Genomic DNA, 23,247 nt, shown 5'->3' with positions numbered 1-23,247 from the left:
GACTGACTTGCCTGCCATCTTCCCTTTTAATGACTAGCCTTATAAAATGAAGGATTTAAGCCTTGGAAGATCAGCCACCACAAGGCAAACTTTTCATTGGCAGGCAGAAAATCTAGAGCATTTTAAAGAGGTGCTACATATACAGTAGCCCTTTGGGGGGGAAGATGCAGTTAGCCCAGTTGGCTAGGGCGACCTTTGAATAATGGGGTATAAGCGTAAAAAGTTTGCGGAAGCCACTCACATCCAGCATTAGCTTATCTACTTTAGGGGGAAAGGCAGGAGGGGGAGCTATATTCATAAGCCAGTGAACTGAGAGAAAGCATACTGTATTTCTGCTCTTTGGAGGACAATTTGTTTTCAAGCTGCTACCAGATGGCTAAATACCATGACATTTCTCTTTTGTTTGGATTTTTTTTTCCTGTTTCAGTTTTTGTTTTACAAGCAATTCAGCACTCCTTGCTTTTGTCAATATTGTTTTACTGAAAAAGTTTCAGCGGCTCGGGAATGGGACACAAAGTAGCATTGTCCTTCTCCTTGTTTTGATTGATAAAAGAGGACACAAATGTTGGAAATGGGCTGAGCATTTCCTCCCCCCATTTGTTTTTAGGTTAGTCATTTTAATTGTACTGAGTAATTAGAAGGTACATACAGCCAAGGGAGCATTGTTATGGAAATTGCTCAGGAAAACCCATTCCCCATTTGCCATCACCATGTGTTGAGACAATTCTTCCCTCTAGTGGCAAAATTAGGGACTCTGGCTCCACAGTAGGCAAGGTGTAATTGCAATATGACAAACTGAGCTTTGGGGACGTTTCTGTAAATGTTCTTGGTTTTGGCTTGGCTAGTCTATATTTTTTCTTGCTGACTTCCTGCAGAGATCTTTTCCCCTTCCCACAAGCATTCCGAGCAACAGAGACTAGACATTTTACTTTAAATATAGAAACGATAATCACAGTGGATTCTGGGTAATGCTCTGCAGCTTGGCTTAATTCTCATCTTCCTTTTTTTTAATTACCTGTTTATAAAAACGCTTTTAAATTTGCAGGCATTATTTAATACTTTCGGAAGAAGCACCTCATTGGAAATAAATAAATAAATTGCCTTTTTAAAAAATAGTCTGTGTGAAAGACCTTAAGGGTAATTAATGGAGGTCTCATAAGGCCCTGTAAGTGAGATGAAAGCGATCTTTCTGAATCTGCAAGAGTGATTTGTTCGTATAACTTCCCACTTCCACTGAATTCTTCAGAGTCTAATAACTATTTTCTTACCATTTGGCAATTGGTGCTTTGCTGCAAAAGCCCTTGTTTGAACAATGAAAAAAAGAGTTTAATAATCTTGTCTCTGGAAATGACTTGGGGGAAGATTGTGCTCTTGGATTTCGTTGTTGTGTTTTTACTACAATAATATCTTTCTCTGATAAATCATGTAATTATTGACTACAGGGGTGGGAAAGAAATCTTATTGAACATTTAGATTCTCCAATTAAAGTGCTGGTGTGCTGAAAGATGAGATCTTTTGGATGAATTGTGAAATCACTTTTTATTTAGACCATGCAATTGCAAAAGCCATCCATTGGTATAGATGGAAAACTTGGAAGCCCTCAGGGATTCAAAGGATTAAGAGTAGGCCCACTTGATCCTGACATTGGAAGGACCTGTGGACCATTTTATTCATTGCATAGGAACCAACCCTGGACTTGGTAAATGCATTCAGCAGAGAGCTGCACCAATTCCTGTCCTCTGAATGTTGTGAATGTTGTGATACAATGTGTGTGTTGGTCATGTTCGTCCTTTGTACCTTTGGGCATAACCTAAAAATCTGAGACCTTAAGATGTTTGTCAGTCAAAGAGATACAGAGTTGTTAATATACCCTGCGCTGCTATGGAACATAGATATGAAGTAGTTTCTGCTAGTTTAAAACAGGTAAATTTTTAGTCTTTATGGCTGCAGAGAGAAGGTTGGCCAAGCATTACAGTGTTTATTGAAAAGAAGACAGACCCATTTCATACTTTGCTCATTGTTTCTGTATTTTAGATACTCCCTCCTTACCACCTCAGACCACCTCAGAATATTCTGATTTCCCCCACAGATTATGAAAAGACAATGTTTTACACTTCATGTAATTTTTAAGTGGTACTCCAGACAGTCTCTCCACTTCCATAGCAGCATCTGGGGGTGGTAATTTGGACCTTTGTCTGGCGATAGATGCTGCTTTGCATCGCCGAGCTCCTCTCATTGCATTTCTGCTCCTGACATGATTTGAAGCGGTCATACGTCGGTAGATATTTTTTTCCCATTAGTGTGTTGCTATAGGCTGCTTAACACTCATCTCAAACAGCTTTTGCAAGGTTAAAGGAATGTGGCTTGGTAACAAGTTTGTGTCATTTTAAATATATACCTTCCAGTAAATAAGGAGGAGCCTAGCAATCAATCCCTTTTAGTGTGTTATATGTTTCACCTGACAACTAAACCCTCTATTGATTAGCCATTACTTTGTTGGATAATCCTGTGTCATTGAAGCCACTGTAAAAATTAAACTCTTTAAAATGTTTTACCCTAGCAGCAGTGTGAAAATTGAAAACTTGTTCAGAATTATAGCCAGCTTTCACCAAAAGGGTAGTTTTCAACAAACTGGTTTATGTTTGCATTCTTTATATGCAGTATAAAACCGTATTAAAGCACTCCAACGCAAAGCTATCTGCCTCTGGCTCAGTATCTGGCTGCCATTTCGAACAGTGCTTCCTGTGGCCTAGAAATGGCCTCTCTTGGTGATTGGGGAGGAGATGCTTGGACAGTTCGGGTTTCTGAGCTAGAATTGAATCAGAAATCCTTTTATAGCCAAAACACGGAGTTTGGACTTCTGTAGAATGATCAATAATGTAACAATGCTTTGTGAATCTCACAAAGGAATTCAACATGAGGTAATGACAGGGGTGGCAGTGTTTGGGTGATGAAAAATTGAAACCTTCTAATCAATTTAAAAGGTGCCCCTGATTAATTGGGCAGCAGATTTAATGAAAATGTTTTTATGCCTTTTTAAACACTGTGGCTTGCATCTTAGTAGAGGCATTCCTCCTAAGCTTTCACACAGAAGGGGATGCACAAGATATTGCCTGCTTCAACTTATGTGGCCATATTCCAAGAACAAATTACGTGTCTATTCCTCTGTGACTGTGGCTGAAAACGCAATATTATCTGTATGACATACTCTCTCAGAGAGATGCTACCCTTAAATTTTACAAAACCACAAAGAGCTTGGGGTCAGTTTATTCGGAAGATCTCCTTGTTCTGTATATATACCTACCTACCCGATGAGGCAGACAGTTACTAGGAAGAGGGTCTTCTCAGTGGTGGCACCCAATTATGGAACATGCTTTATAAAGAGACTTGCTTGGTGTCAGCCTTGCAGCCTTTTTAGCAATAGGTTAAAGCCTTTTTATGCATCCAGGTCATTAAAAAAAACCCACAAGTTGTTCAATCTGGCCATCTCAGTCTTAGGATCCATGCTTTATTGTTTCCCTTTGAGAAGCAGGTTTTTTATGCTACTTTTATTATTTTACATTTTATTCTTAATATTTTATTTTATTTTTTAAATTTCTGTGAGCTGCTTGGACAACGTATGTTATTGGGTAGCCATAAAAATGCAGTGAGTAAATAAATAAGCAATTGTTCAAGCTTCCTCAAGAATCATTGAACCCAGAAGCAGAAAAGTTTACGTGGCAGTACTTTGTTTTGTCCAAAGTGAAATAGGAAGGAGCCAAATCCACTATGGGGCACCCTTCCTCATGCTTTGAATTTTTGCTCCTTCACAGGAATATTAAAAACACTTTTGCTTCTTGTTGCTGCTGGGGTTTTTGGGATGGAATGCAAAGAGGATCTTTTGCTTTTTATTTAGATTTGTGCTCCATTGTGTTTTAGTTTTCTGTAAACCACATTGAAATACTCTTGGAATGTACACCTTTGTAGAAATTAAGTAAATAATAGCTTCGGTTCCCCAGGAAAATAATAACCTTGTGGAGAACAGAGTGTTACCACCTACCCCACATTTTAACAATTGACAAAATGAGCTTTTGCAGGTGGTGGGGGAGGTTGGGTCTCTGCTTTAAACCACTGCTGTAGAAGAGTTTGGAGTTGGAATATTCCCCCGCCCTTAGATTTCTTAATTTAAGAACTTGGAGGTGCATTTTTTTTCATGGTCCTTGAAATGTAAGGCTCTTGATTTAAGTAGTACAAATCCCTGTAGGGCAGACTTGACCATTGTGTATGATATCTCTGTATGACTATATAATGCAGGCTGTCTGCTTTAAAAGTAGAAGCCCGTGAATGCAATTAGCTGCTCTAAATGCATGAAACACCTTAACTTTAGAACAAATACAGTTCCATCATCCAAACCATTATTTCCTTTCTTCTTCACAGACCTACAATAGCTGTGCCAGGCTCTGCATCAACCAGGAAGCAGTTTGCTTAGGGAGCACTGCTATGAAGACTGAAAACTGTGTGGCCAAAGTAAGTAAAGCTGCAACTATCATTCTTGTACCAGGTCAATAAGCTGCAAATTCTCTCTTCATTGGAGAGGCAATTTAATACTGTGCTTTCTGAATGTATCCGTGTAAACCTAATTGAGTCCATAGGGTCTTATGGGAACTTATGTAGTCCTTTATCGGTAATGCACATTTTTTTGTTTTAATCCTAAGAATCCCTGCCTCATTAGTTCCCTGCCTGTAAAGGAAAAAGGTGAGATATAAATAAATATAATAATTATAATAATAATCATTAGTTTTTGAAATTAGGGTGATAATATGGTGAAAATTTAGAAATGAAAGTTGAAAATCCTAGTGGTTTGTTTTTTTAATCTTATGATTTGTTGGGCCCTTTAAAACAAAAAATGTGCCAAATGTACCTTAGCAATACAGTAGCCATGTAAATATGAGAAATGCACGACTCAACTGTTGCACCTCCAACTGGTGGTTTATTTATTTTTATGCTGTCTTTGTCCAAACAAGTTGTCCATGTTTGCTTCCAGCAGAGAGAGGCAGCTGAGTGGGCATTCAGATTGTAGGGCTGCAATCCTGCCTCCTTTCTGAATTTAAGCCCCTGCAATTTTAGACAGGGAGCATATGATATTCTCATACCCCCCCCTGCTGGCTACTGTCTCAAGTCACACAACTGGAGCCGAGGTGGGGGATTTGATTCACATATGGAGACATTGCCAGTGGGTTAGAAGGGCGGTGTTGAAGGCGCATCTGATTTTAAAACAAAGCACTTTCCAAGGGATGGTGGATTGGGTATGTTCCCTTTTGCATTGCCACATCAAAAGAGACATTCTCAGGGAAATGTGCATCCTGTCTTTGGCTTCCCCTGCAACTAAATATAACTCCCATAAAATAAGAACCGTGTCTGAGGGATTGTGAATGACTGGAAAACATTCCAGCCACGATACAGTGCATATAAAAAGGGCATGTTTAGCCTTGCTTAAGCTTCATGTTTCCATTGGAAGGAAGTTCAGGATAGCCCTGCAGGACAGATCAGTGCATGCAGCCATCTGTTAGCAAAACCAGCTGGCGCTTTTGCAGCATCTCTCCCCCTCCTCTTCCCACCCCCAACAAAATGGCTGGTAGAGAAATGATTGCCCTCTTCTCCCTCCTCATTCCTTGGGATTTCTTCCTGTAATGCCTTTCCCCCCAGAATATGTATTCTTGCTCTAGATTGATGCCATATCCAAGAAACCTTTCTTTAACTTTACTCAAATATAAAAAATAATCCCTTTGGCAGACAGTAATGCCATGCAAATTTTCTCCACCTTTCTGTAAAACTGCCTGTCGCATACAACGTTTCTCCTCAAGTGTGTCATTCTATAGAATCCAACATCCATTTATGTATGGTGCCAATGTGTGAGCAGTCTGAGCAAATCGCTCAGTGTGCATAACTCTGTGGGAAGCTTGCTTAACCCCAGACAGAATGAAATTCTCCCTAAGGCCAGATAGATACCTCTGTTTGAATTTTGGCATTCAGTAGTATACATAATGTTACTCTAGAGGACCAAGCTGTATGGCGTCACACCCTCTGTACAATTGTGCGTGTCTCTGTATGCTTTTGCATAGTTTGCAGCTCAGTGTGGTAGGAGCTTCAGCGAGCTGGTCAGACAAAAGACTTAAGTCATAGTTTAGTATTATGGTAGCAAACCTCAACAGGCCTTATGCTTGCTTTCTCCTTCTCCTCCTCAGGGGCAGCTACAAGGAAGAGTTTGGAAGGTTTTTGCTTCTGTTTTAGATTAACCACAGCTCGCCTTGTTGTCTAACCTCTGTGAAACTGTGGTTAATTTTAACTTTGGCTTATTTATTACTATTTTTCTAGTTCTAATAATTTATACATAGTTTAATACTGCAGTTGTATTGTGTACAATAGGTGTTATGGAGGGATACAGCATAAAAATAGTTAAAATAAACCATAAGATTCGGGGGGGGGGGAGCCTGCTGAAAGTCTTTACCAAGCATAAAATGTTTACCAAGCATCAGGGAGCAGGCTGCCTTATTTCAGCTTGGAGGGAGCTCCTCAGAATTGGACTCACAATACTGAATGCACAATCAGTAGTTTGTGAAGCTGGCTTATTTCTGCTGATCAGCAGTTTAAGATTAACCACAGTTTAGGGTTCAGATGATTCATAAACTGTGGTTAACATAAAACAGTAACAAAAATTTCCAGTGTCCTCCTCGTGTCCACAGTAGAATGAGGGGAGAGTGGGCAAGCCATGACATACATATCAAGCAAGTAAGTGCAAAGAGTGTAGCTTAGGGTGCAGCTAGGTGATGTAGTGGCATGGTGGGTCTTTTGCAGTAAGACTTGGGAAATGTTGATGGAGCCCAAGTCTCTGCAGTCCCTGTTCCATGTGCTGGATGACTCCAGTGGAGCAATTAAAATGTGATGATACAGGGTCAGAGTTCAGGCTCATAATTTTTTGGGGGGTGGAGGCCTTGTGGTTGTCTTTTTCCTAATATTCTGAAAAATACGGCGATGTCCAGTTCTTCTATGGCAGATGGGGGACATCAGCTCTGTAATGCAAATGCATCTTCTTAGTTGAGAAGCGTTTTGTGTAGTGTTGTATCCAAACTGATGCCTTGATTCTTACTTGAAAGGTAAAGGGTAAAGGGACCCCTGACAATTTAGTCCAGTCGCGAATGACTCTGGGGTTGCGGCGCTCATCTCGCTTTACAGCCTGAGGGAGGCAGTGTTCGTCCGCTTCCGCAGACAGTTTTTTCCGGATCATGTGGCCAGCATGACTAAACCGCTTCTGGCAAAACCAGAGCAGTGCACGGAAATGCCGTTTACCTTCCCACCGGAGCGGTACCTATTTATCTACTTGCACTGCATGCTTTCCAATTGCTAGGTTGGCAGGAGCAGGGACCGAGCAATGGGAGCTCACCCCATCGCAGGGATCCGAACCTCCGATCAGCAAGCCCAAGCGGCACACTTATTTTTCTACAAATGGGTGTTTCTCCCTCCCCCCTTTTTCTGCAAACATATAGCTGTCTTCTTGGAAACCCCCTTCAGGTTCTTGGTTACAAATTCTCAGCCTGAAATTATAAAATAGCTTGGCAGAATTTTCCCTGCATGCGCTTCCTCTAGCAGTAAACTTTTCTTCTACGCAGAACTCATTCGTTTGACCAGAAGTTGTGTGTGGCTGGCAGGAAATCACAAGGGAGCTGCACTTACTAAAAGTAGTTTGTAGCACCTTTAATTAAAGGTGTGCCCTCAAAATGGTCGCCCACAAAAATTAGAACTCTGTTAATTTCCCCTGGGATCTTGACAAACATCTATGAGAAGAAAGCCAGAGACAAAAATTAGGTAATGAATCCTCGTCTCTGATAAAAGATATGGTCCTTCCAAGCACTGCTGCACCAGAGTGTTTATTCTTGGGCACATATTTTGCATATTTGTGTATTGCTGCGAGTGGTGTTCTTAAAATGTGTGGGGAAGCATTGAACTCTCATAGGAAGTGGATATTTCTCATGATGGTGTGCATAGACGAGAACTGCATTACTAGTTCAAAACCTTTTGAAAGTGGAGTTGATATGGGATATGCATTGCCAAATATCCTGAAGACTAAACAAACCACTTTGCAGAGATTCAATATTGTAGTATCTGTGAATATATCACTAGTTTGCTTTATAGGTGAAATTCAGTGGGTATAAATTGAAACTTAAAGTTCTTGTGGGCCTCCCTTTGTACAGAGGAATCTGTTCCCTTTTGTAGCCCTCAACATCACTCTGCCTTTCCAAAATGAATATTCAAAACTGGCCCAAAAGAATGCATTTAAAGAAAAACAGTGTAGGGTACATTTAGATGTGGAGATTGTTGCATTACTTTTTTCTGGTTGCAGTGTTAGCACTTCTGTCCTTGTTTCTAATGTTACTGCATTAACTGTTGTGTTCTGAAACTGTGGCTTTCCATATACTGCCGTGTTACACTAAATTCCATTCACACCAGTGAACATGGTGTGACACAACAGTGGACATCATCAAACATGCCACCACTTTTTATGTGCATGCACTCTTCTGTTCCCCTGTGATTCACCCAGGAAGCTGGCAAGAAAGAACTGAGTGCCAGAATACTGCCCTAAATTTCATCACATAAGCAGCAGTGAAAACCACAGGGAAATTTCAGTACAAAACTCCTGTGATTATCCAGGTTAATGGGGTTGCAAACAGATTTTTTTCTGGAAGCATTTTGCGTGCAAATGAGTGCTAAACTTCCACTAGATTTCCTGAATTGACATGTGAAAGATCACCTAAAACACTAAAATTATCAGGTAAGGAAAATGGAATAAAGTGCTGTCTGAAGGCAGCCATAGTAAATGCCTGACACTAGTTGACATAGGAAGATTCTAAGAAGATTTAAAGAAGAATGAAGTAGCTATATAGCTGGTAATGATCTGCAAACCCAGTCTGCCAAATCTTTTAAAAGGGATATAAAATCTCAGATGGAGTTTAAGCTGGTATCTAACCATCAGCATGCATCTGTCAACTGCAGAAGCCGTTCAGCATGTTGGCAGTATTAAAATTATAGCTACCATCAGACACAAGGTAGACCAGGCATTAGAGCCAGTCTTTGGTTTCCTAGGATTATAGGAGATATGAATTTCAGGTTGTAGACACCTCTGTCTCCTTTAAAGGATCCTTTCATTGAGTTTCAACAGACTTCTCTGTCTTACTAATTCAGCACCTTAGAACAGTTTGGACTGGCTGTTATGCCGAACTTTTTTTGATAAGGCATCCTCACAACTTTTTACTGGAGCTCAAGGACAGGCAAGGTGTTGCTTTCACTGGCGCAGTGAAAGCCAGCCAGGCAAGCAGCTGTTCTGTTATTTAGTAAGCTTGGCTCTTCAAGTGACTGTGATCACTTTAGCTATCCGGTAGAATGGTACACAGCTAAAAATGCCTGCTGGTGAAGTGTCCCACTTTGGGATGCAGAACACCTGGACAGATATGAAAAGTTCCAGAAAGGGGATGGGGTTCTCAGACAGGTAGACCTTTTCCTTCCCCTCATCATCCAAGACACGGCTGAGTTGAATGCTCTCTAGCATTGAATCTTAGGAAGTCACTGCTTTCCCACTTGCTCCATCATCCCTATATGAATTGGAAGGAGTTGCTTTGCCGCAACAGTTTTTTCCTGGTGGGCTGCTTTCCTTCAGAGGAGTTGGATATGTCTTGTTCTGTCAGTCATTCTGATGCATGTGTTGCATTAGTTTCCTACTTCGCAGATCTTTTGAACACGTGCAGCAGGCTTTGTGCACATGACTCCACACCCCCTGCTATGAGTAGATAGTTGGCTGGTGGTGGTGGGTGGGCAGAAGGTAGACTATATTAGAAGGTGAACCTGAAATCAAAAACACTAGCTTGAGAAACTCTGAGTTTAGTGCTCCTGAGATTTTCGGACCCTGAGAATGTTCAGGCCCTTCAATGTGCACATAAGGTCTTGACCAGTCTTGTTGGAATCTCCCTGGAGGTGTCTTGCCAACCTTTTTCTTAAGTGAAGTACCATTTATCTATTGTGACTTTTCTGTGTTCAGTACTGGGGGGGGGGTTTCCGCTTTTCTTTCTGTTGGACTCTGCTATGGTCTATATTGTGCCCAGGTTCATGTTTCCTTTATAATTATGGTTGAACAAACCTAATACTGCCTTCCAGGAACTGATGCATTTCCATTGTGATGCTGTACTTGGCTCAAAATGGTTCTTTAACTTGTGGAATTAGAATCCAATCTCTCTCTCTCTCTCTCTCTCTCTCTCTCTCTCTCTCTCTCTCTCTCTCTCTCTCTCTCTGACACACACACTTATCTTTGGGAGATAATTTCTCAAATGGAAATAAAAAGTGTTATAACTAATGTAAAACTGAGATGAAGTTTACTTAATACCCACAAGTAGTCTGCCTCCATGAAGCATAATTAAAATCATCTGAAGGGTTAGGCTTTTCAGCTTCTTTACAGTGGCACGTTGGTCATAATCTAAGTATGAGGCTATTTTGCCTTAATTTGGAATATTTTACATTTTCACAGTCTCCCCCTTCCCCCACCCCTAGTCAGAGTTATTTGCAAAGGGATTGAAGAAAGAATGTGCACGTCTCCCCTCCCTTTCCCCTTCCCACATTCTCCAGATTTTGATAGAAGATTTGTTTTATTTATTTCCAAAATTATATCCGCAGGAAACAAGCCGTTTAAATTCAGATTATGCTGAATCAAAATGGTGCTGGTATGAGAAGCAACGTGCTGTTTTATGAGCACAGAGTCCCTTTTCTCATAACTGATTGATAGTAAATATTTTCCTGAAGAGTTATTGCCAGCCATGAACAGTGCAACTGTTTCACTGGTTTTTTTTCCTCCTGTAGTACTTGCTGTACCAGCCATTGTCTGTAATTAAGATCTACAATTCACAATGCAGACGTTTGCACTTCCTCTGAGTCTGAGCTATTTATAAGGTATTTCAGCTGTTCAGAGTTTCTTTTGAGTGCTAAACTACATGTAAACAGGCATTTTTCTCTCTCCAGTATGCACACATTGTATATCAGTTGCCTTTATTTTAGCCTCCTCCTGTCTTGGAAGCTACTTTACATGTTGGGTTCATCATGAAATAAATAAGGGTAGAAATAGTTCTCTCCACCCCCGACCTCCACTCCAGTGATTTTTACAAACCATTGCACCCTCCCCCAGCCTGTTTTCAACCAAGGACCTCTTAAATGCTAGGTTTACCCAGCCACTTTTGCCATTAATGGTTCTACTGAATTAACAGATGAGTAGCAAAAGAGTGGCATGCTAAAGCTTTCAACCTTATAGAACTGGAGGTAGAAATAAAAAAATCTCATGATTCAGTCTTCCTTCAACCCACTTCTGTCTCCCTTAGGAAAATATGCAGTTATCTGTGAGTCACTTGACACAGACAAGGTTTTCCTTTATTTTTTATTGCTTTTTAACATACATACATACATACATACATACATATCACAAACATACTTACACAGCCAAGAAAAAAAGAAAAAGAAAGAAAAACGAAACATGTAATACATAAAAACATAGACAACTCAACTTACATTGACAAACACTCATCGACTTCCCTTTATCTCGATTTCGGAAAAAAGTTATCATATTTTTTTATCTGCAGTGTCTCATTCTTCAAGCAATTTTTACGTAGTAAGCGTTATCTCATATCTACTGTGATTTTTTCAAATATATATTTGTTTTTTATCAACATTTTTATTTTCCTTTTATTTCTGTTTCCATATACAAAATTTAATAATGAATGGGATAAATTCAAGATATATATGGAAACAGACAAGGTTTTCCTTGGTGATCATAGGGAGAAACTATACACATCCTCATGTGCAACGATCATCTGTCTATTTAACGACTTATGTCTGAAAGCAAGCATAATTAAAAAGGGCGATATTTATGCATGTTTCATTGGTAATGTACCATTTGTGGTCTTCTGAACCAAACACCGCCTGTTGACCTTGCAGATGTAGATTTAAACCACAGCTCAGCAGTGGAATTCATGGACAAGTTATATAATAATTATTATTATTTATTATTTATACCCCGCCCATCTGGCTGGGTTTCCCCAACCACTCTGTGCAGCTTCCAACCGAATATTAAAAACACAATACAGCATTAAACATTAAAAACTTCCCTAAAGAGGGCTGCCTTCAGATGTCTTTTAAAAGTAAGATAGTTGTTTATTTCCTTGACATCTGATGGGAGGGCGTTCCACAGGGCGAGCACCACTACTGAGAAGGCCCTCTGCTCGGTTCCCTGTAACTTCGCTTCTCACAGTGAGGGAACCGCCAGAAGGCCCTTGGCGCTGGACCTCAGTGTCTGGGCTGAACGATGGGGGTGGAGACGTTAGTTGCCTTAGTTTTTTTATCTGTAAAGTGGGGAGAACAATGGCGTATTTCATGAAATGGTGGCAAAAATCCACTTCCTGGGCGTAAGTCGTCAAGCTGGAACATCTGAGTGACCTTTTTGGATAACAGCCTAGTGTGCTGCAGGAACATCACCAGACCTAGAAATCTGAGGGAAGAATTTTGGAAGGGAAACTCTGTTCTAGCCTTATCCACTCTTTGGCTAAGTTCAGAGCAAGTTTACATGGGTCTGGATCAGCTCAGAAAGGCTCTTGTGTCTTTGTCCCTAGGAGGAGTAATAATGAGAAGCAAGTTCCTCATCAGGCATGTACTGCAGCATTGCCCGCTGATGCATGCCGGATCACCCGCACACAGGGATCACGTGACCACTCCAAAAGTCAAACGATCAATTCGCCTCGTTTTGGCTCTGTAGTTAATGCACAAACAGTGCGATCTGCAGGGCTGTAATTGCATTGTTAGGGCCAAGGAACAAGCCTATGCCTTTTCAGCAGACAGCTGGCAGGGAGAGAGGCATGTTGTTAGGAAAGAGAGAGGCAAGGCAAATAAAATTACTGCTAACGCTCAGAGATCGGCAGGAGTCCTACTTGCCTAATCTTACCGGTGGGAGCAAGCGGCTGTTGTAATCCAATTATAGCAGCATAAGCAATTTGTTAGACACTCCGCATAATGTAACAATTTCCCAATAAACTCTGACTTGTAATAACGTCGGCAAGAGCCCACATAAATCTGCCCGAATGGTGGGGGCTGGAGCATTCGGCTGGGGGCTTGTAATTTGTGCCATCAGCACGTTTCTCCGACTGTGGCATGGCGCACCATTTTCCATGCAGGAATTCTGAGGAGTAAAGCTTGGCAAAGCCTCTCTAAAGAGGAGTCCATTAGGAGAGGAGGGGCCAAGCAGTACTGAGAACCATACTGCTCTGATTTACCCCGTATGGTAGAAAAACTCAAAACGGCTTGTAAAAAAGAAATTAGTCAAAAGCAACAAAGAAAAGCCCAGGACAGATTTTTTTTCTTCTTATTTCTTAAAATTAAAAATAATGGTTAACACAAGAGATTGCTATGTTCTACTAAAAATGAGGCGGTGCCCTAAAGGAGTCAAAACTGCCCAAGAGAGATTTTCTCTCTCTCTCTGGAATCCACCAATTTGTGTTTTTGTTGCTTGTTGCTGTGCTTAGATTTGGAACCGTTATCTTTGAATTTCCCTGGTTGGATTAACTCTTTTAGTGAAATATTGTGCATCCTCACTGTTCTGTTGGAGCCTTTACAAAGAGCTAATTTAGATATTTGTATAGAATTCATTTTCATGTCCTGTCTGCCACAGAACAAGACTCTTACTGCAACTGATGTGCCTGCCATATAAGGATTCTTGTTTTGTTTCTGTACAAATGCTTCATTTAGTCATATGGTTGTGGAAGCTTTGAATCATGGTACACAACACTAGTTTCTGTCAGTTAAATCAGCACTCAGCACTGCTGTGGAACTATAGTCTCCTCTAACCTCTGAGAAGGTCTCTTTCCATGTATTGTTGAGGCACCAGGTAGCAGCACAAAGCCATCTCTGCAGAAGGTCCTGGTTGAACTTGCTGCCTTATCGATCAAGTAAAGCTGTAGAGTCTTTTGACCTTCAGAGAATCTGCTGGGTACTCACAACAAGATGTCTGACCTTGGGAGCAGCTCTTGAGAATGTAGAACGTTATTGATGTGTCTTGTGTACCTTGTTGTGCTAAGATACTGCTTAATATGATATTTTGAGTTGCAGAAGTGCAGGGGTTTTTGTGTTGGCTGTTTTATTGATGGCCATATTTCAATTTTAAAGCACATTTGTGTTAAATCTGGTCAGAAGGTTACACAGTTGTCTGCCCTTGGTATTGTGTGCAAATTCACATTCAGATTTGCAGGATGGCCTTTCCTAATGCCCGAACTGCAACATTTTCATTGTTCCTAATCTGCTGTACACATCAAGATGCCAATTAACTGTGTCAGGGCAGCAAGCTTTCTGCTGCTCCTGGAATTAGTCTAATAAATACTGCCTCTCAGCTGAAGCCTCTTTCTTTCCGTTTGAAAAGAAAATGCTATCTTACTTTGCTGGAGCTGCACATCAATAAGCTGCAGTGTCCTAATAAAGCCACTCAGTGTCTAGGTTTAACTAATGACTGATTTTCATGGCTTTGACAGTGAGCTGTGTGCGTTATTTTCTCCTGATATTGTAAAAATAATGAGAGCAAATTAGAACAATCAGTTTACACAGATAGCTCCTGATTGGAGGCGATGGGCAATATGGCAGCAGGTAATCCATCTTCGGACTCCTGTCACATTAACTTCAACCGCATGGAAAAGATCAGGCGGAGCAAACGGGGATCCTGCCCAATCGGAACACTGAAATTAATGAGAAGAGCATTGTTCTGTGATCAACCTTTTAATTAGCAAGACGGGAGACAGAGGGAGTGATGACGCCGGCAGCACAGCTGCGCAGTGACAGGCATGCCTCCTGCAAAGGGGAAGGGAAAAGCACACGCTTTAAATTATCCTGCTCTCTGCTTCTTGCCCACCAGCAGCATAGCTTTGTTTTGAACCCTTTTCTCAGTGCTGTGCAAACAATGCCTGCGTTTATTAGAATACTCTAAGCCACTCACTCCCCAGCATTTGTGTCTGCGACCACTCCTGTCGTGGGGAAAATGTGATTTTGAAAGTTTTAGTATATTTCACATTTGAACCAGAGAGGGGTCATTATTCGGTAGCAGCCTGGCCCATGTGCCCCTCTTGCTTTTCAGCAGCTGCCTCATAATAAGTCTTTCCCGTTCAAAGGACTGACACACCGTTTGTTTGTGTCAAATGGGGTTGGCGATGAATTGTGGCACTATCCTGCTGTCTGAGTTGCTGTGCCTTTCCTCACTATGGCTGTGCTAAAGGGTGTCATAGAAATGTAGGCTGTGGGTGAAAAGTTCAGCCTTGCAAAGTGTGCAGAAGATGCGTTGAGGATTGAAGTTTAATAACTTCCTGTCCAGGTCCTCTTTTTGAGTGAGGTTTGAAGGAAGCAGAGAAGGCAAAGGACAATACTGAGAGGATGGCGTTGCGGAAGAGAAGAAAAGCACAGAAACGTTTAATACTCTTTTAAGAAATCAAACAACCAGCATTTTAACCAACATCTATAATTAAGCATTAAAGTGGTCCTCTTGTTGTCCCTTGTGTGCGCATGCACACACACAGAGCATTTATCCTCCCCACACACACATAGTGTTGCTTTTCTGTATCTGCTAAATTTGCACGTTCTCTTTCTGTATTGGCACAACAGCAGTACTTGGTGATTTTTCAAGCAACTGTGCTAATTGTGGACAATGAACTGAAACTTTATGCAACACTGTAAATGTGTGGTTGCCTCCTCTGGTTTGCACGCAACTTCTGTTTGATTTGTTGAGCATTGTGCGCTACCTGGAAGTACTGAGATAAAAGCAAAACAGGACTCTTCCTTCACAAAGTCCTTAAATGCCAACCAGTTGTGTACTCAATTGGCCTAGTCTTAACTGCTCAAATGAAGCATTTGTCCTTGATGCAGGAGACCATTACTAAATACTGTCTAAGAAACTGACTGTCTTCAAAAGGTTAAAGGTATTAAGAATGCAAAGGTATTCCTAAGGTTGGAGACTTACAACAAACAAAGACTAGATTATTTTTCAAATGTTCCTTTATGAAGAGTTCTCCATAAAGGAAGTTTTCTAATACAGTATTTTAAAAGTTATTTTTGGTAAAACTAAAATAACAACCTATTTATCACTGTATTCTTTAGAAAGCAGCTTACCTGTGGGCTGTGACTAAATGAGAATTTTCGGTTCTCAGATAACTTTATTTTGAGGAAGCTATAGGCAAGGAGAATAAATGTTTGTTTGAACGCATTCACTCTTGACACATTGGTGTTGCGCTGAAATTCTGTAGTGAATGTTATGAAACATGATTGGTGATACTGTTTATCCTGGGACTACTTATAGAAAAATTCATGGGGAAACCACTCTTTAACATAAATAGAACTTGAAGCATACATTCTTTCCCCGCTCATATTTGGACTTTTTACTTCTCTTTTATCATTTGGCCCAGTTTGGTGCTTGAAAGCATTGCTCTTTGAGACTCAACATGGCATCCCATGTTTGGGACTGTGAAGAGTCTCTGAAAGAATTGCTGTTCTTTTCAAATGCAAGTAATTTATTTTTGTTAGTGGGTATGTTGAAGCTGACGGATGCATTATGCAGCTTTCTGATCACCCATGGTTATTTCCATGCCAATTCTGTTTGGCTGATCCCTTCCCTACCCTTAGCTTGAAATGGAGAAGGAAATAATTGCTGTAGCTTTGTATTAAACAGCAGAAGACTATCAGTGTAAAATATTTAATGCAAGGTATTAACATTTCCCCCTGTTTTGTATCAATCTAGAAAATGTTATTTTGTTAGTTTCTAAAACACTTTTGTGAGAAAGTAATTCTAGTTTACATAGTCAGGTCAGAAAACACAAGGCTTCAGTTTAGGTGAATCCCCCCCCAACTGCCCTGTATAATAACCTATAATTTAAAAAATTGGTTGCTATGGCTGTGTTTGCATATAATGATATGCCAGTGACTCTGCTTATTGTGGTTTATTATGCAGTGTGGTAGTGCATGCTGTCCAATCACTCCCAATTTGTTCCTCTCCTGGTGCAAGTGAGATAAACAAACCAGTACACCTTGTGTTTTCATTAAGTGTGAACCGGAGATTGTAGCTTGTTGCTCCCTAACAAGCCAGGATCCATAAGGCAACAACAAACCATAGCTGAAGGTTGGCTAACAACCATTACTTGTTAGGGAGCAGCAAACCACCATCCCTGTTTCCAACATAATGGGAAACGGGGAAACAAACCAGGAAGCCATTTGCTTTACAGCACTCCACAATCAGCCCAAAACTCCAGCTTAATGCTACGTGTGAAGGCAGCCACAAAAAGTGGCCACTAATCTGAACTAAACTGCATAGTAGATGCCAACATGTAATGAGCTGTTTATCTGAAGCAATTTCGCTAGCATAACATTCAACAAAAAATTAGCTAAACGGTGCATTTGTGCTGATATGATATAACTAGGCGTCTCTCATACGTTCGGTCAATTATCTCACCTCACAGGTGCAGCCAGAGAGCGGCTATGAATCTGCTTCACAGCTTTGACAAATGAGCTCATTGTTTTTTGTTCTTTTCTTAATTTTGGTTCATCTGTGATTCAAGTTTATCCTGGATTTTTAATTTTTCACGAGGTTGCCAAGATCTAAAGTCAGCCATAGGAGTGCTGCGGTGGCAGATCTGCTTTTTTGTACAATTTGGGACCTCAAGACAGTTAACGACCATCAAATGTATGTTAGTCTATACTAAAATGTTAAGAACACATGGTTCATGAATAAAGCAGCAAGAGAAAGTAACTTCCTTTATTTAAAAGTCCAACTTTGAAGATCATCTCCCCCCTCCCCATGTCACATCATCATGAACTAGTATTGTAGGGGCTGTGCGTCAGGGCTGCTTCACAACAGGCAATCTTGATAGCTTCCACATATAAGCACAACAGGGTGAGTTTAGCAGTTTCATTTCTTAATTTCTTGCTTTTGTAGGTTTGAATCAGCCCCATAGTATGTTAATAAAGAGGAAGGAAGGAGTTCAATTTATACTGGTCATTAAGGATCCCTTGGTGCTTATCGCAAGAGTGAGGTTATTAACCCTGATGTTCTTCTGGCCAAATTCAACTCGTGATGATTACATTCTGCGACCTAAATTACTTTTGTAGTTTTCACTAGAGAGATTGACTTTCGTGGTTTCTCCTGGAGAGAGTGACTTCTGCTTTTAAAAATGCTCTCTAACAAAGTGATTACACGTTCTGCCCCAGAAGTGGCGGCACCTCAGTTGAAGTGGCATTGTTCTTGGCACTGCCAAGACCTCAGCTTAGGTGCCTTTTTGAGGAATTCTGAGCCCTCTGTTTAATAAACAAATGACACTATGTATTGCTGAAGGTCATCTAAAATTTTCATTATAATACTAGAAAACAAATGTGCACTTAATTCAGTGCCACTCATTTAATATTTTACTTCACTGATCAAAATTTAACTCTACATATTTTATCAATCTCTCTTTCTGAAAGAGAGCACCAGTAGAATTTAAAATATAATAAATTAATAATGCAGAGGAAAGTATCAAAAAGTAAAAGTCTTGCTTTAAAAGCATAGCATTCAAAATATGACAGAAACTGGCTATGCTGAACCTTAAACAAAAAGTGGTCACGTGCAGGAAAGATTACCCAGCTGCCTTTTGCTACCTTGAAAAAAAAATATTATTTCTAAACAGACAGTTCCATTTTTAGCCTACTTGAATAATTATTTTAAAGTATTTTATTATTGTAATTGGTACTTAAGGGAACTGATATGTTTTCCTGTTGTTGCCTCGAAAAGTCAGTCTGGGTGGCTATATCGTCATCATTACTATTGCCATTAGTTGTAGTAGTAGTAGTAGTAGTCACATTTATATACTCTCCTGTAGTTCTCAGGGTGGATCACATGATACATTGCAGTTTCAGTTGTAGGTAATTGCTGCGATCATTAGTATAGGCTTTTTGTTATACATAATTTCTTGCACTTTGTGGTGACCACTGCCCTTGATCTAGTTGATTTTTATATGGAAGTCATTATACCAAGAGCCAAACTCGATTAAACACCATTCATACCATTAGCAATTGCATGAAGGGTTTTTAAAAGGTTAATAGCAGGCATAGAGAAAGGGTGATCCAGACTGAAACTCTAGAAAGGGTTTGCTCATTACTGCAGTCCCAATCCAGATTAGGTTTCTCCTGCAATGGGTCGGTGCATTAACCAGAGGGTTGGTAGCTTGAGCCCACCCAAGGATGGTTGTGGGCAAGATTTCTGCATTGCTGGGGGTTGGACTAATTGACCCTCAAGTTACCTTCCACCTTTATGATTCTATGACTTTTGCACTTCAGGGGAGGGGGGACTTTTATTGTTGTGAATAAAATGGAGGGGGGGAATATATATTGGGACTACAGAAGATGGTAGATTATTAAACTACACATCCCTGCAAGGACCCCTTTTCAGATCCACCAACTATTTTTTTTTAAAAAAAAGACACGTTCACAATTGCTAATTGTGCGAACAATGTCTTACTGGTTTGCCTAAAATGCAAGAATCTGCAATTTGTACCTAGAGAAGTCTCCATCTAAGACACTTTCCTTTCAAAAAACTGTGAGCTTGACTTTCTTTGTTCTTGACTTCACTTACTCAACGTGAGTATTGCTGTGAAATGTCAAAACTGCAAGTTGCAGATAGTTTCAAAACATTTTCTGATTAGATAAAGTAACATTGTACTATTACACCACTTATTTCATGACTGTGAACATTGCATGTGCCATGCAAACTCTAAATGATATTACAAATATTAACAAGACTATCATACAATGCAACACATCCTATTATATCAAGATATAGGAAGTTTGAAAGGTAAATATAAATATTTTGAAACTTTCAAAAAAAATAACATGAGCTGTGTGAGCATTTATACCTGGGGTGAGAAACCTGTAGCCCCCAGTCAGCATGGTGACTACTTCCAGTGAAAAATTGTGTAACTCCTTTAGTTGTCGATAAAACTGAAATAATTCATTGCTATATAACTTCTCATTGTTTTATCAATTTCATATAGTACCATACAGCCTAACTTTAATGAAAGAACATCTAGGGTGTTGTCTTCAATTACTCTTGTCTCCACTTACTCAAATATTTTCCTGTATACCCAGTGCAACGTAGCCTCTCATGTCTGCCTTCATTATTTCTGGAAATGGCAGTCCAGTGTCTCGGCTAATTCTATGAGAATAGATTTGCATTTGGAAATTTAAATATTCTTGTGTATAGTTACTTCTTGTTGACCTAGGATCTTCCCATCACAGGGTAAAATAAAGCCCCCTTTGTCATTGCCAGCATCTTTGAAACTTAGTTAATGACTAAAATATTTCACTGTTAATTCTCCTGACCTCAGGATTCCTGTTGATTCCTCTGATTGCCTGTGTGCTTGGACTGAGCTCTCCTGTACAACATTAATTTAGAAGATATAAAAATGAAAAATATCTCAATTAGCAGTGACACCACAAAAAAGTTAGACTGTTAATTGAGTGAAGCTTGTAATTCCTTAGCAGAGCTGACTAGTAAACCCTCCTTGTAATGCTTTGATAGTAGGTAATAAAAATGTTGTTTAATTAATGCCAGTGTGAGTTCTTTTTGAAGCTTTGGGTTTTACAAAACTGAGTAAATCAAAGAACTGAACCAGAATGCTTCTCTGTGCTGTTAATTTAAGACTGTCACTTCCATTTGAAGTCATGATTTATATTCTTCAATATTGATTACTTGGGATGCATCTGAATGCTGTGTTCAAAAAAAAATTCAATTAAACCTCACAGTAAGTTAATGCATCCAAGCCTGTGATCTGGTTTTCTAAATTGTCTTGTATCTCAGGCAGAGTGTAGGGACTGGTTCACAAGGAACATTTGTAGAAAACCATACGGTAAAAAGGACCATATATGTTTAAAAGAAATGAATTGTGCTTTGTACCCTCCTCTAATACAAGAAACTGTGTATATTTCTAAATAGGAGAAGGGAAAGAGGTCAGTCTGTTAGCCCATCCAGCTCGGTATACCATTAAAGTATACTAATAATGGTACTCCCAATTCCTGTTGAACCCTTAGGGCTCCTACAATGTAAAGTTTTTGGATACCCTTGGCGAGGGGTCAGGTAACCTGTGGTTGGAAGAAGAATGGGCTGTAAAAAATCTTCAATGAATTTGTCTTGACCTTTCCATTTAAAAAATGTTTTTATATTTATTATTTTATTTCATGAAATCTATACACCGCTTGATTGCGAAAAGCCTCAAAGCAGTTTGCAGAGAGCAAAATAATCAGTAAACACTTAAACAACTCTTTAAAAAAATTAAATCAGCAATGAACTAAGAACAGATTAAAACATTATACATATCAACATTCTACATCTCTGAGTGGGCTCACCTAAACAAACATGTTTTTAACAGGCATCAAGAATAGTACAATGAAGGTGTCTGCCTGATGTCAACAGCCAGGGAATTGTTCCAAAGTGTAGGCACTGCCACACTCAGAGATTGATTTCTTGGAAATGCAGAACCAGTTGGTTGGTTGCTGGCAGTAAATTCCAAACATCCATGGTGGGTATATTAAAAAATATCCCTTTTTTGTTTCATATCTTTTACAAAACCAAAAAAACCCACACAATTGGGTACACCAGCCTCCATGTATGCATTTTGTTCATGCAAAGAATGATTTCTACAACGAGGGATTGAAACAAGCTGGGTGGGTGGCAAGAGCATAGTGGCTTCTATTGGCTTCTGCATTGGCTTCATCTACCTGCTCTATAGACAAATGTGTACAGAGGCCTGCAATTTCATCTTCACATTCCATGTACTTGCCACTAAAACTCTCCTTTAAAGCAAACCAATAGAGGGTGAGATCTGCAGGGCAAGATGGTGTGGAATCATCTAAAGGGACAGGATGTTGCTTTTAGTTTAGTACCAAGTGCTGTGGAAGAAAGTTTTCATTGTCTCCACCCAGCACAATGTCTCCTGGAAGGCTTGGTTTTAGCTGCTGCTTTCAGTCACTTGTCTTCCTTCCTAGCAAGTCCTGAGAGGGGTGGAAAAAAGAAAAATGTAATTGTGGTTATCCTAACACAACCTATTGTACTTATCGCTTTCTCTCTGTCTCCAGATGGCAGAAATATTAATCATTAACTTCAAAAACTCAGCAAAGTTTGGAAATCCCCTGGTGGTTAAATATCGAACTTGCTGTGATAAGTAAGGTAACTTTACTAAAGTGCTGCCTCTCTAGGGCACTTCTCTGAACTCCAGGAATTTGTTAGCTGGTTTCATATTGGTATTGATTTTAAGGCAGCTGTCAGAATGTAGTGTGTCTATCAGGAAGAATCATGGAACTTCAGCAATGAAAAACACACGGTATGCCATTTGCTTTTAGAGTTCAGGTCTTAGTTGCTCAACAGTCTAGAAGATTGGCTGGCTTAGTTTAAATAATGCGTTCCAGTATAACCTTATACAGGTTGCCATTTTGAGTTAAGGAGCTTGGAGCTATTAGTATTGGTTCTGTACATGACAAATGCCCGTGCTTCAACTTGACTAAGGAGTGGGGAAATACTTTATTATACAGTGCCATCAGTGAACATAACACTCTACAGAGATAAAGCACTGGAGAGGTCCCTGCTCTGATGATTTTACAGTCAAGGATTACACATGAGGGAAATGTGGAGAAAGCAATGATAGGGAAAGAAGAGAATGGTCACATATCAAGATGGTGAGGAAAGCTGTACATAAGTAATAACAGGAAGGAGTTGGGGCAGGAAGAGTAACAGTTGAAGAAAGGCTTTGCAAAAAAAGCAACACAAACATTTAAAAGGCCCCATTGTTTGGGAATGTTAGAAGAAGAATGCTAACATTGTTTGATATATCTTTTTTAGGATACCAGCTTTTGTTGGTTTAAAAAATGTGCAAGCATTCAAATATACAAAAATCTTCATTGCCAAATAACTAATCTTTGACAATTATTTCTAGACATATTCTCTCTCTCTCTCTCTGTCACACACACACACACACATTTCTAGACAGGTTATTTTTGAACTTTTATACCTGTAGATACTTTAGGTAGACAACTGCCTATTTAACTGTACTGAAGGTATAATGGAAGTATTTGTTTGCTTTGTCTCAGGCTAGAGAGACAAATTATATTATAATTACAATTATAATAATTTTATTAATAATA

At 39.8% G+C, this 23,247-nt stretch overlaps 1 protein-coding gene across 8 annotated transcripts in view; it reads left to right on the top strand.

The window, feature by feature from the left end:
• Positions 1-23,247, top strand: part of BTRC (beta-transducin repeat containing E3 ubiquitin protein ligase) — a 129,240-nt gene that overhangs the window by 59,742 nt on the left and 46,251 nt on the right. For 7 of the 8 annotated variants that reach the window (XM_081912301.1, XM_081912299.1, XM_081912302.1 and 4 more), the window contains one exon: positions 4,417-4,506. The exons of the other annotated variant lie outside the window; for it this stretch is intronic. In XM_081912301.1, the coding sequence (XP_081768427.1) occupies positions 4,417-4,506 (90 nt within the window). The remainder of the gene's footprint in view (positions 1-4,416; positions 4,507-23,247) is intronic. 8 annotated transcript variants of the gene reach the window in all.

This window comes from Podarcis melisellensis (genome assembly GCF_964234715.1).
Source record: "Podarcis melisellensis genome assembly, chromosome: 5".
Taxonomy (NCBI): domain Eukaryota; kingdom Metazoa; phylum Chordata; class Lepidosauria; order Squamata; family Lacertidae; genus Podarcis; species Podarcis melisellensis.
This window is presented reverse-complemented; position numbering and strand designations above follow the sequence as displayed.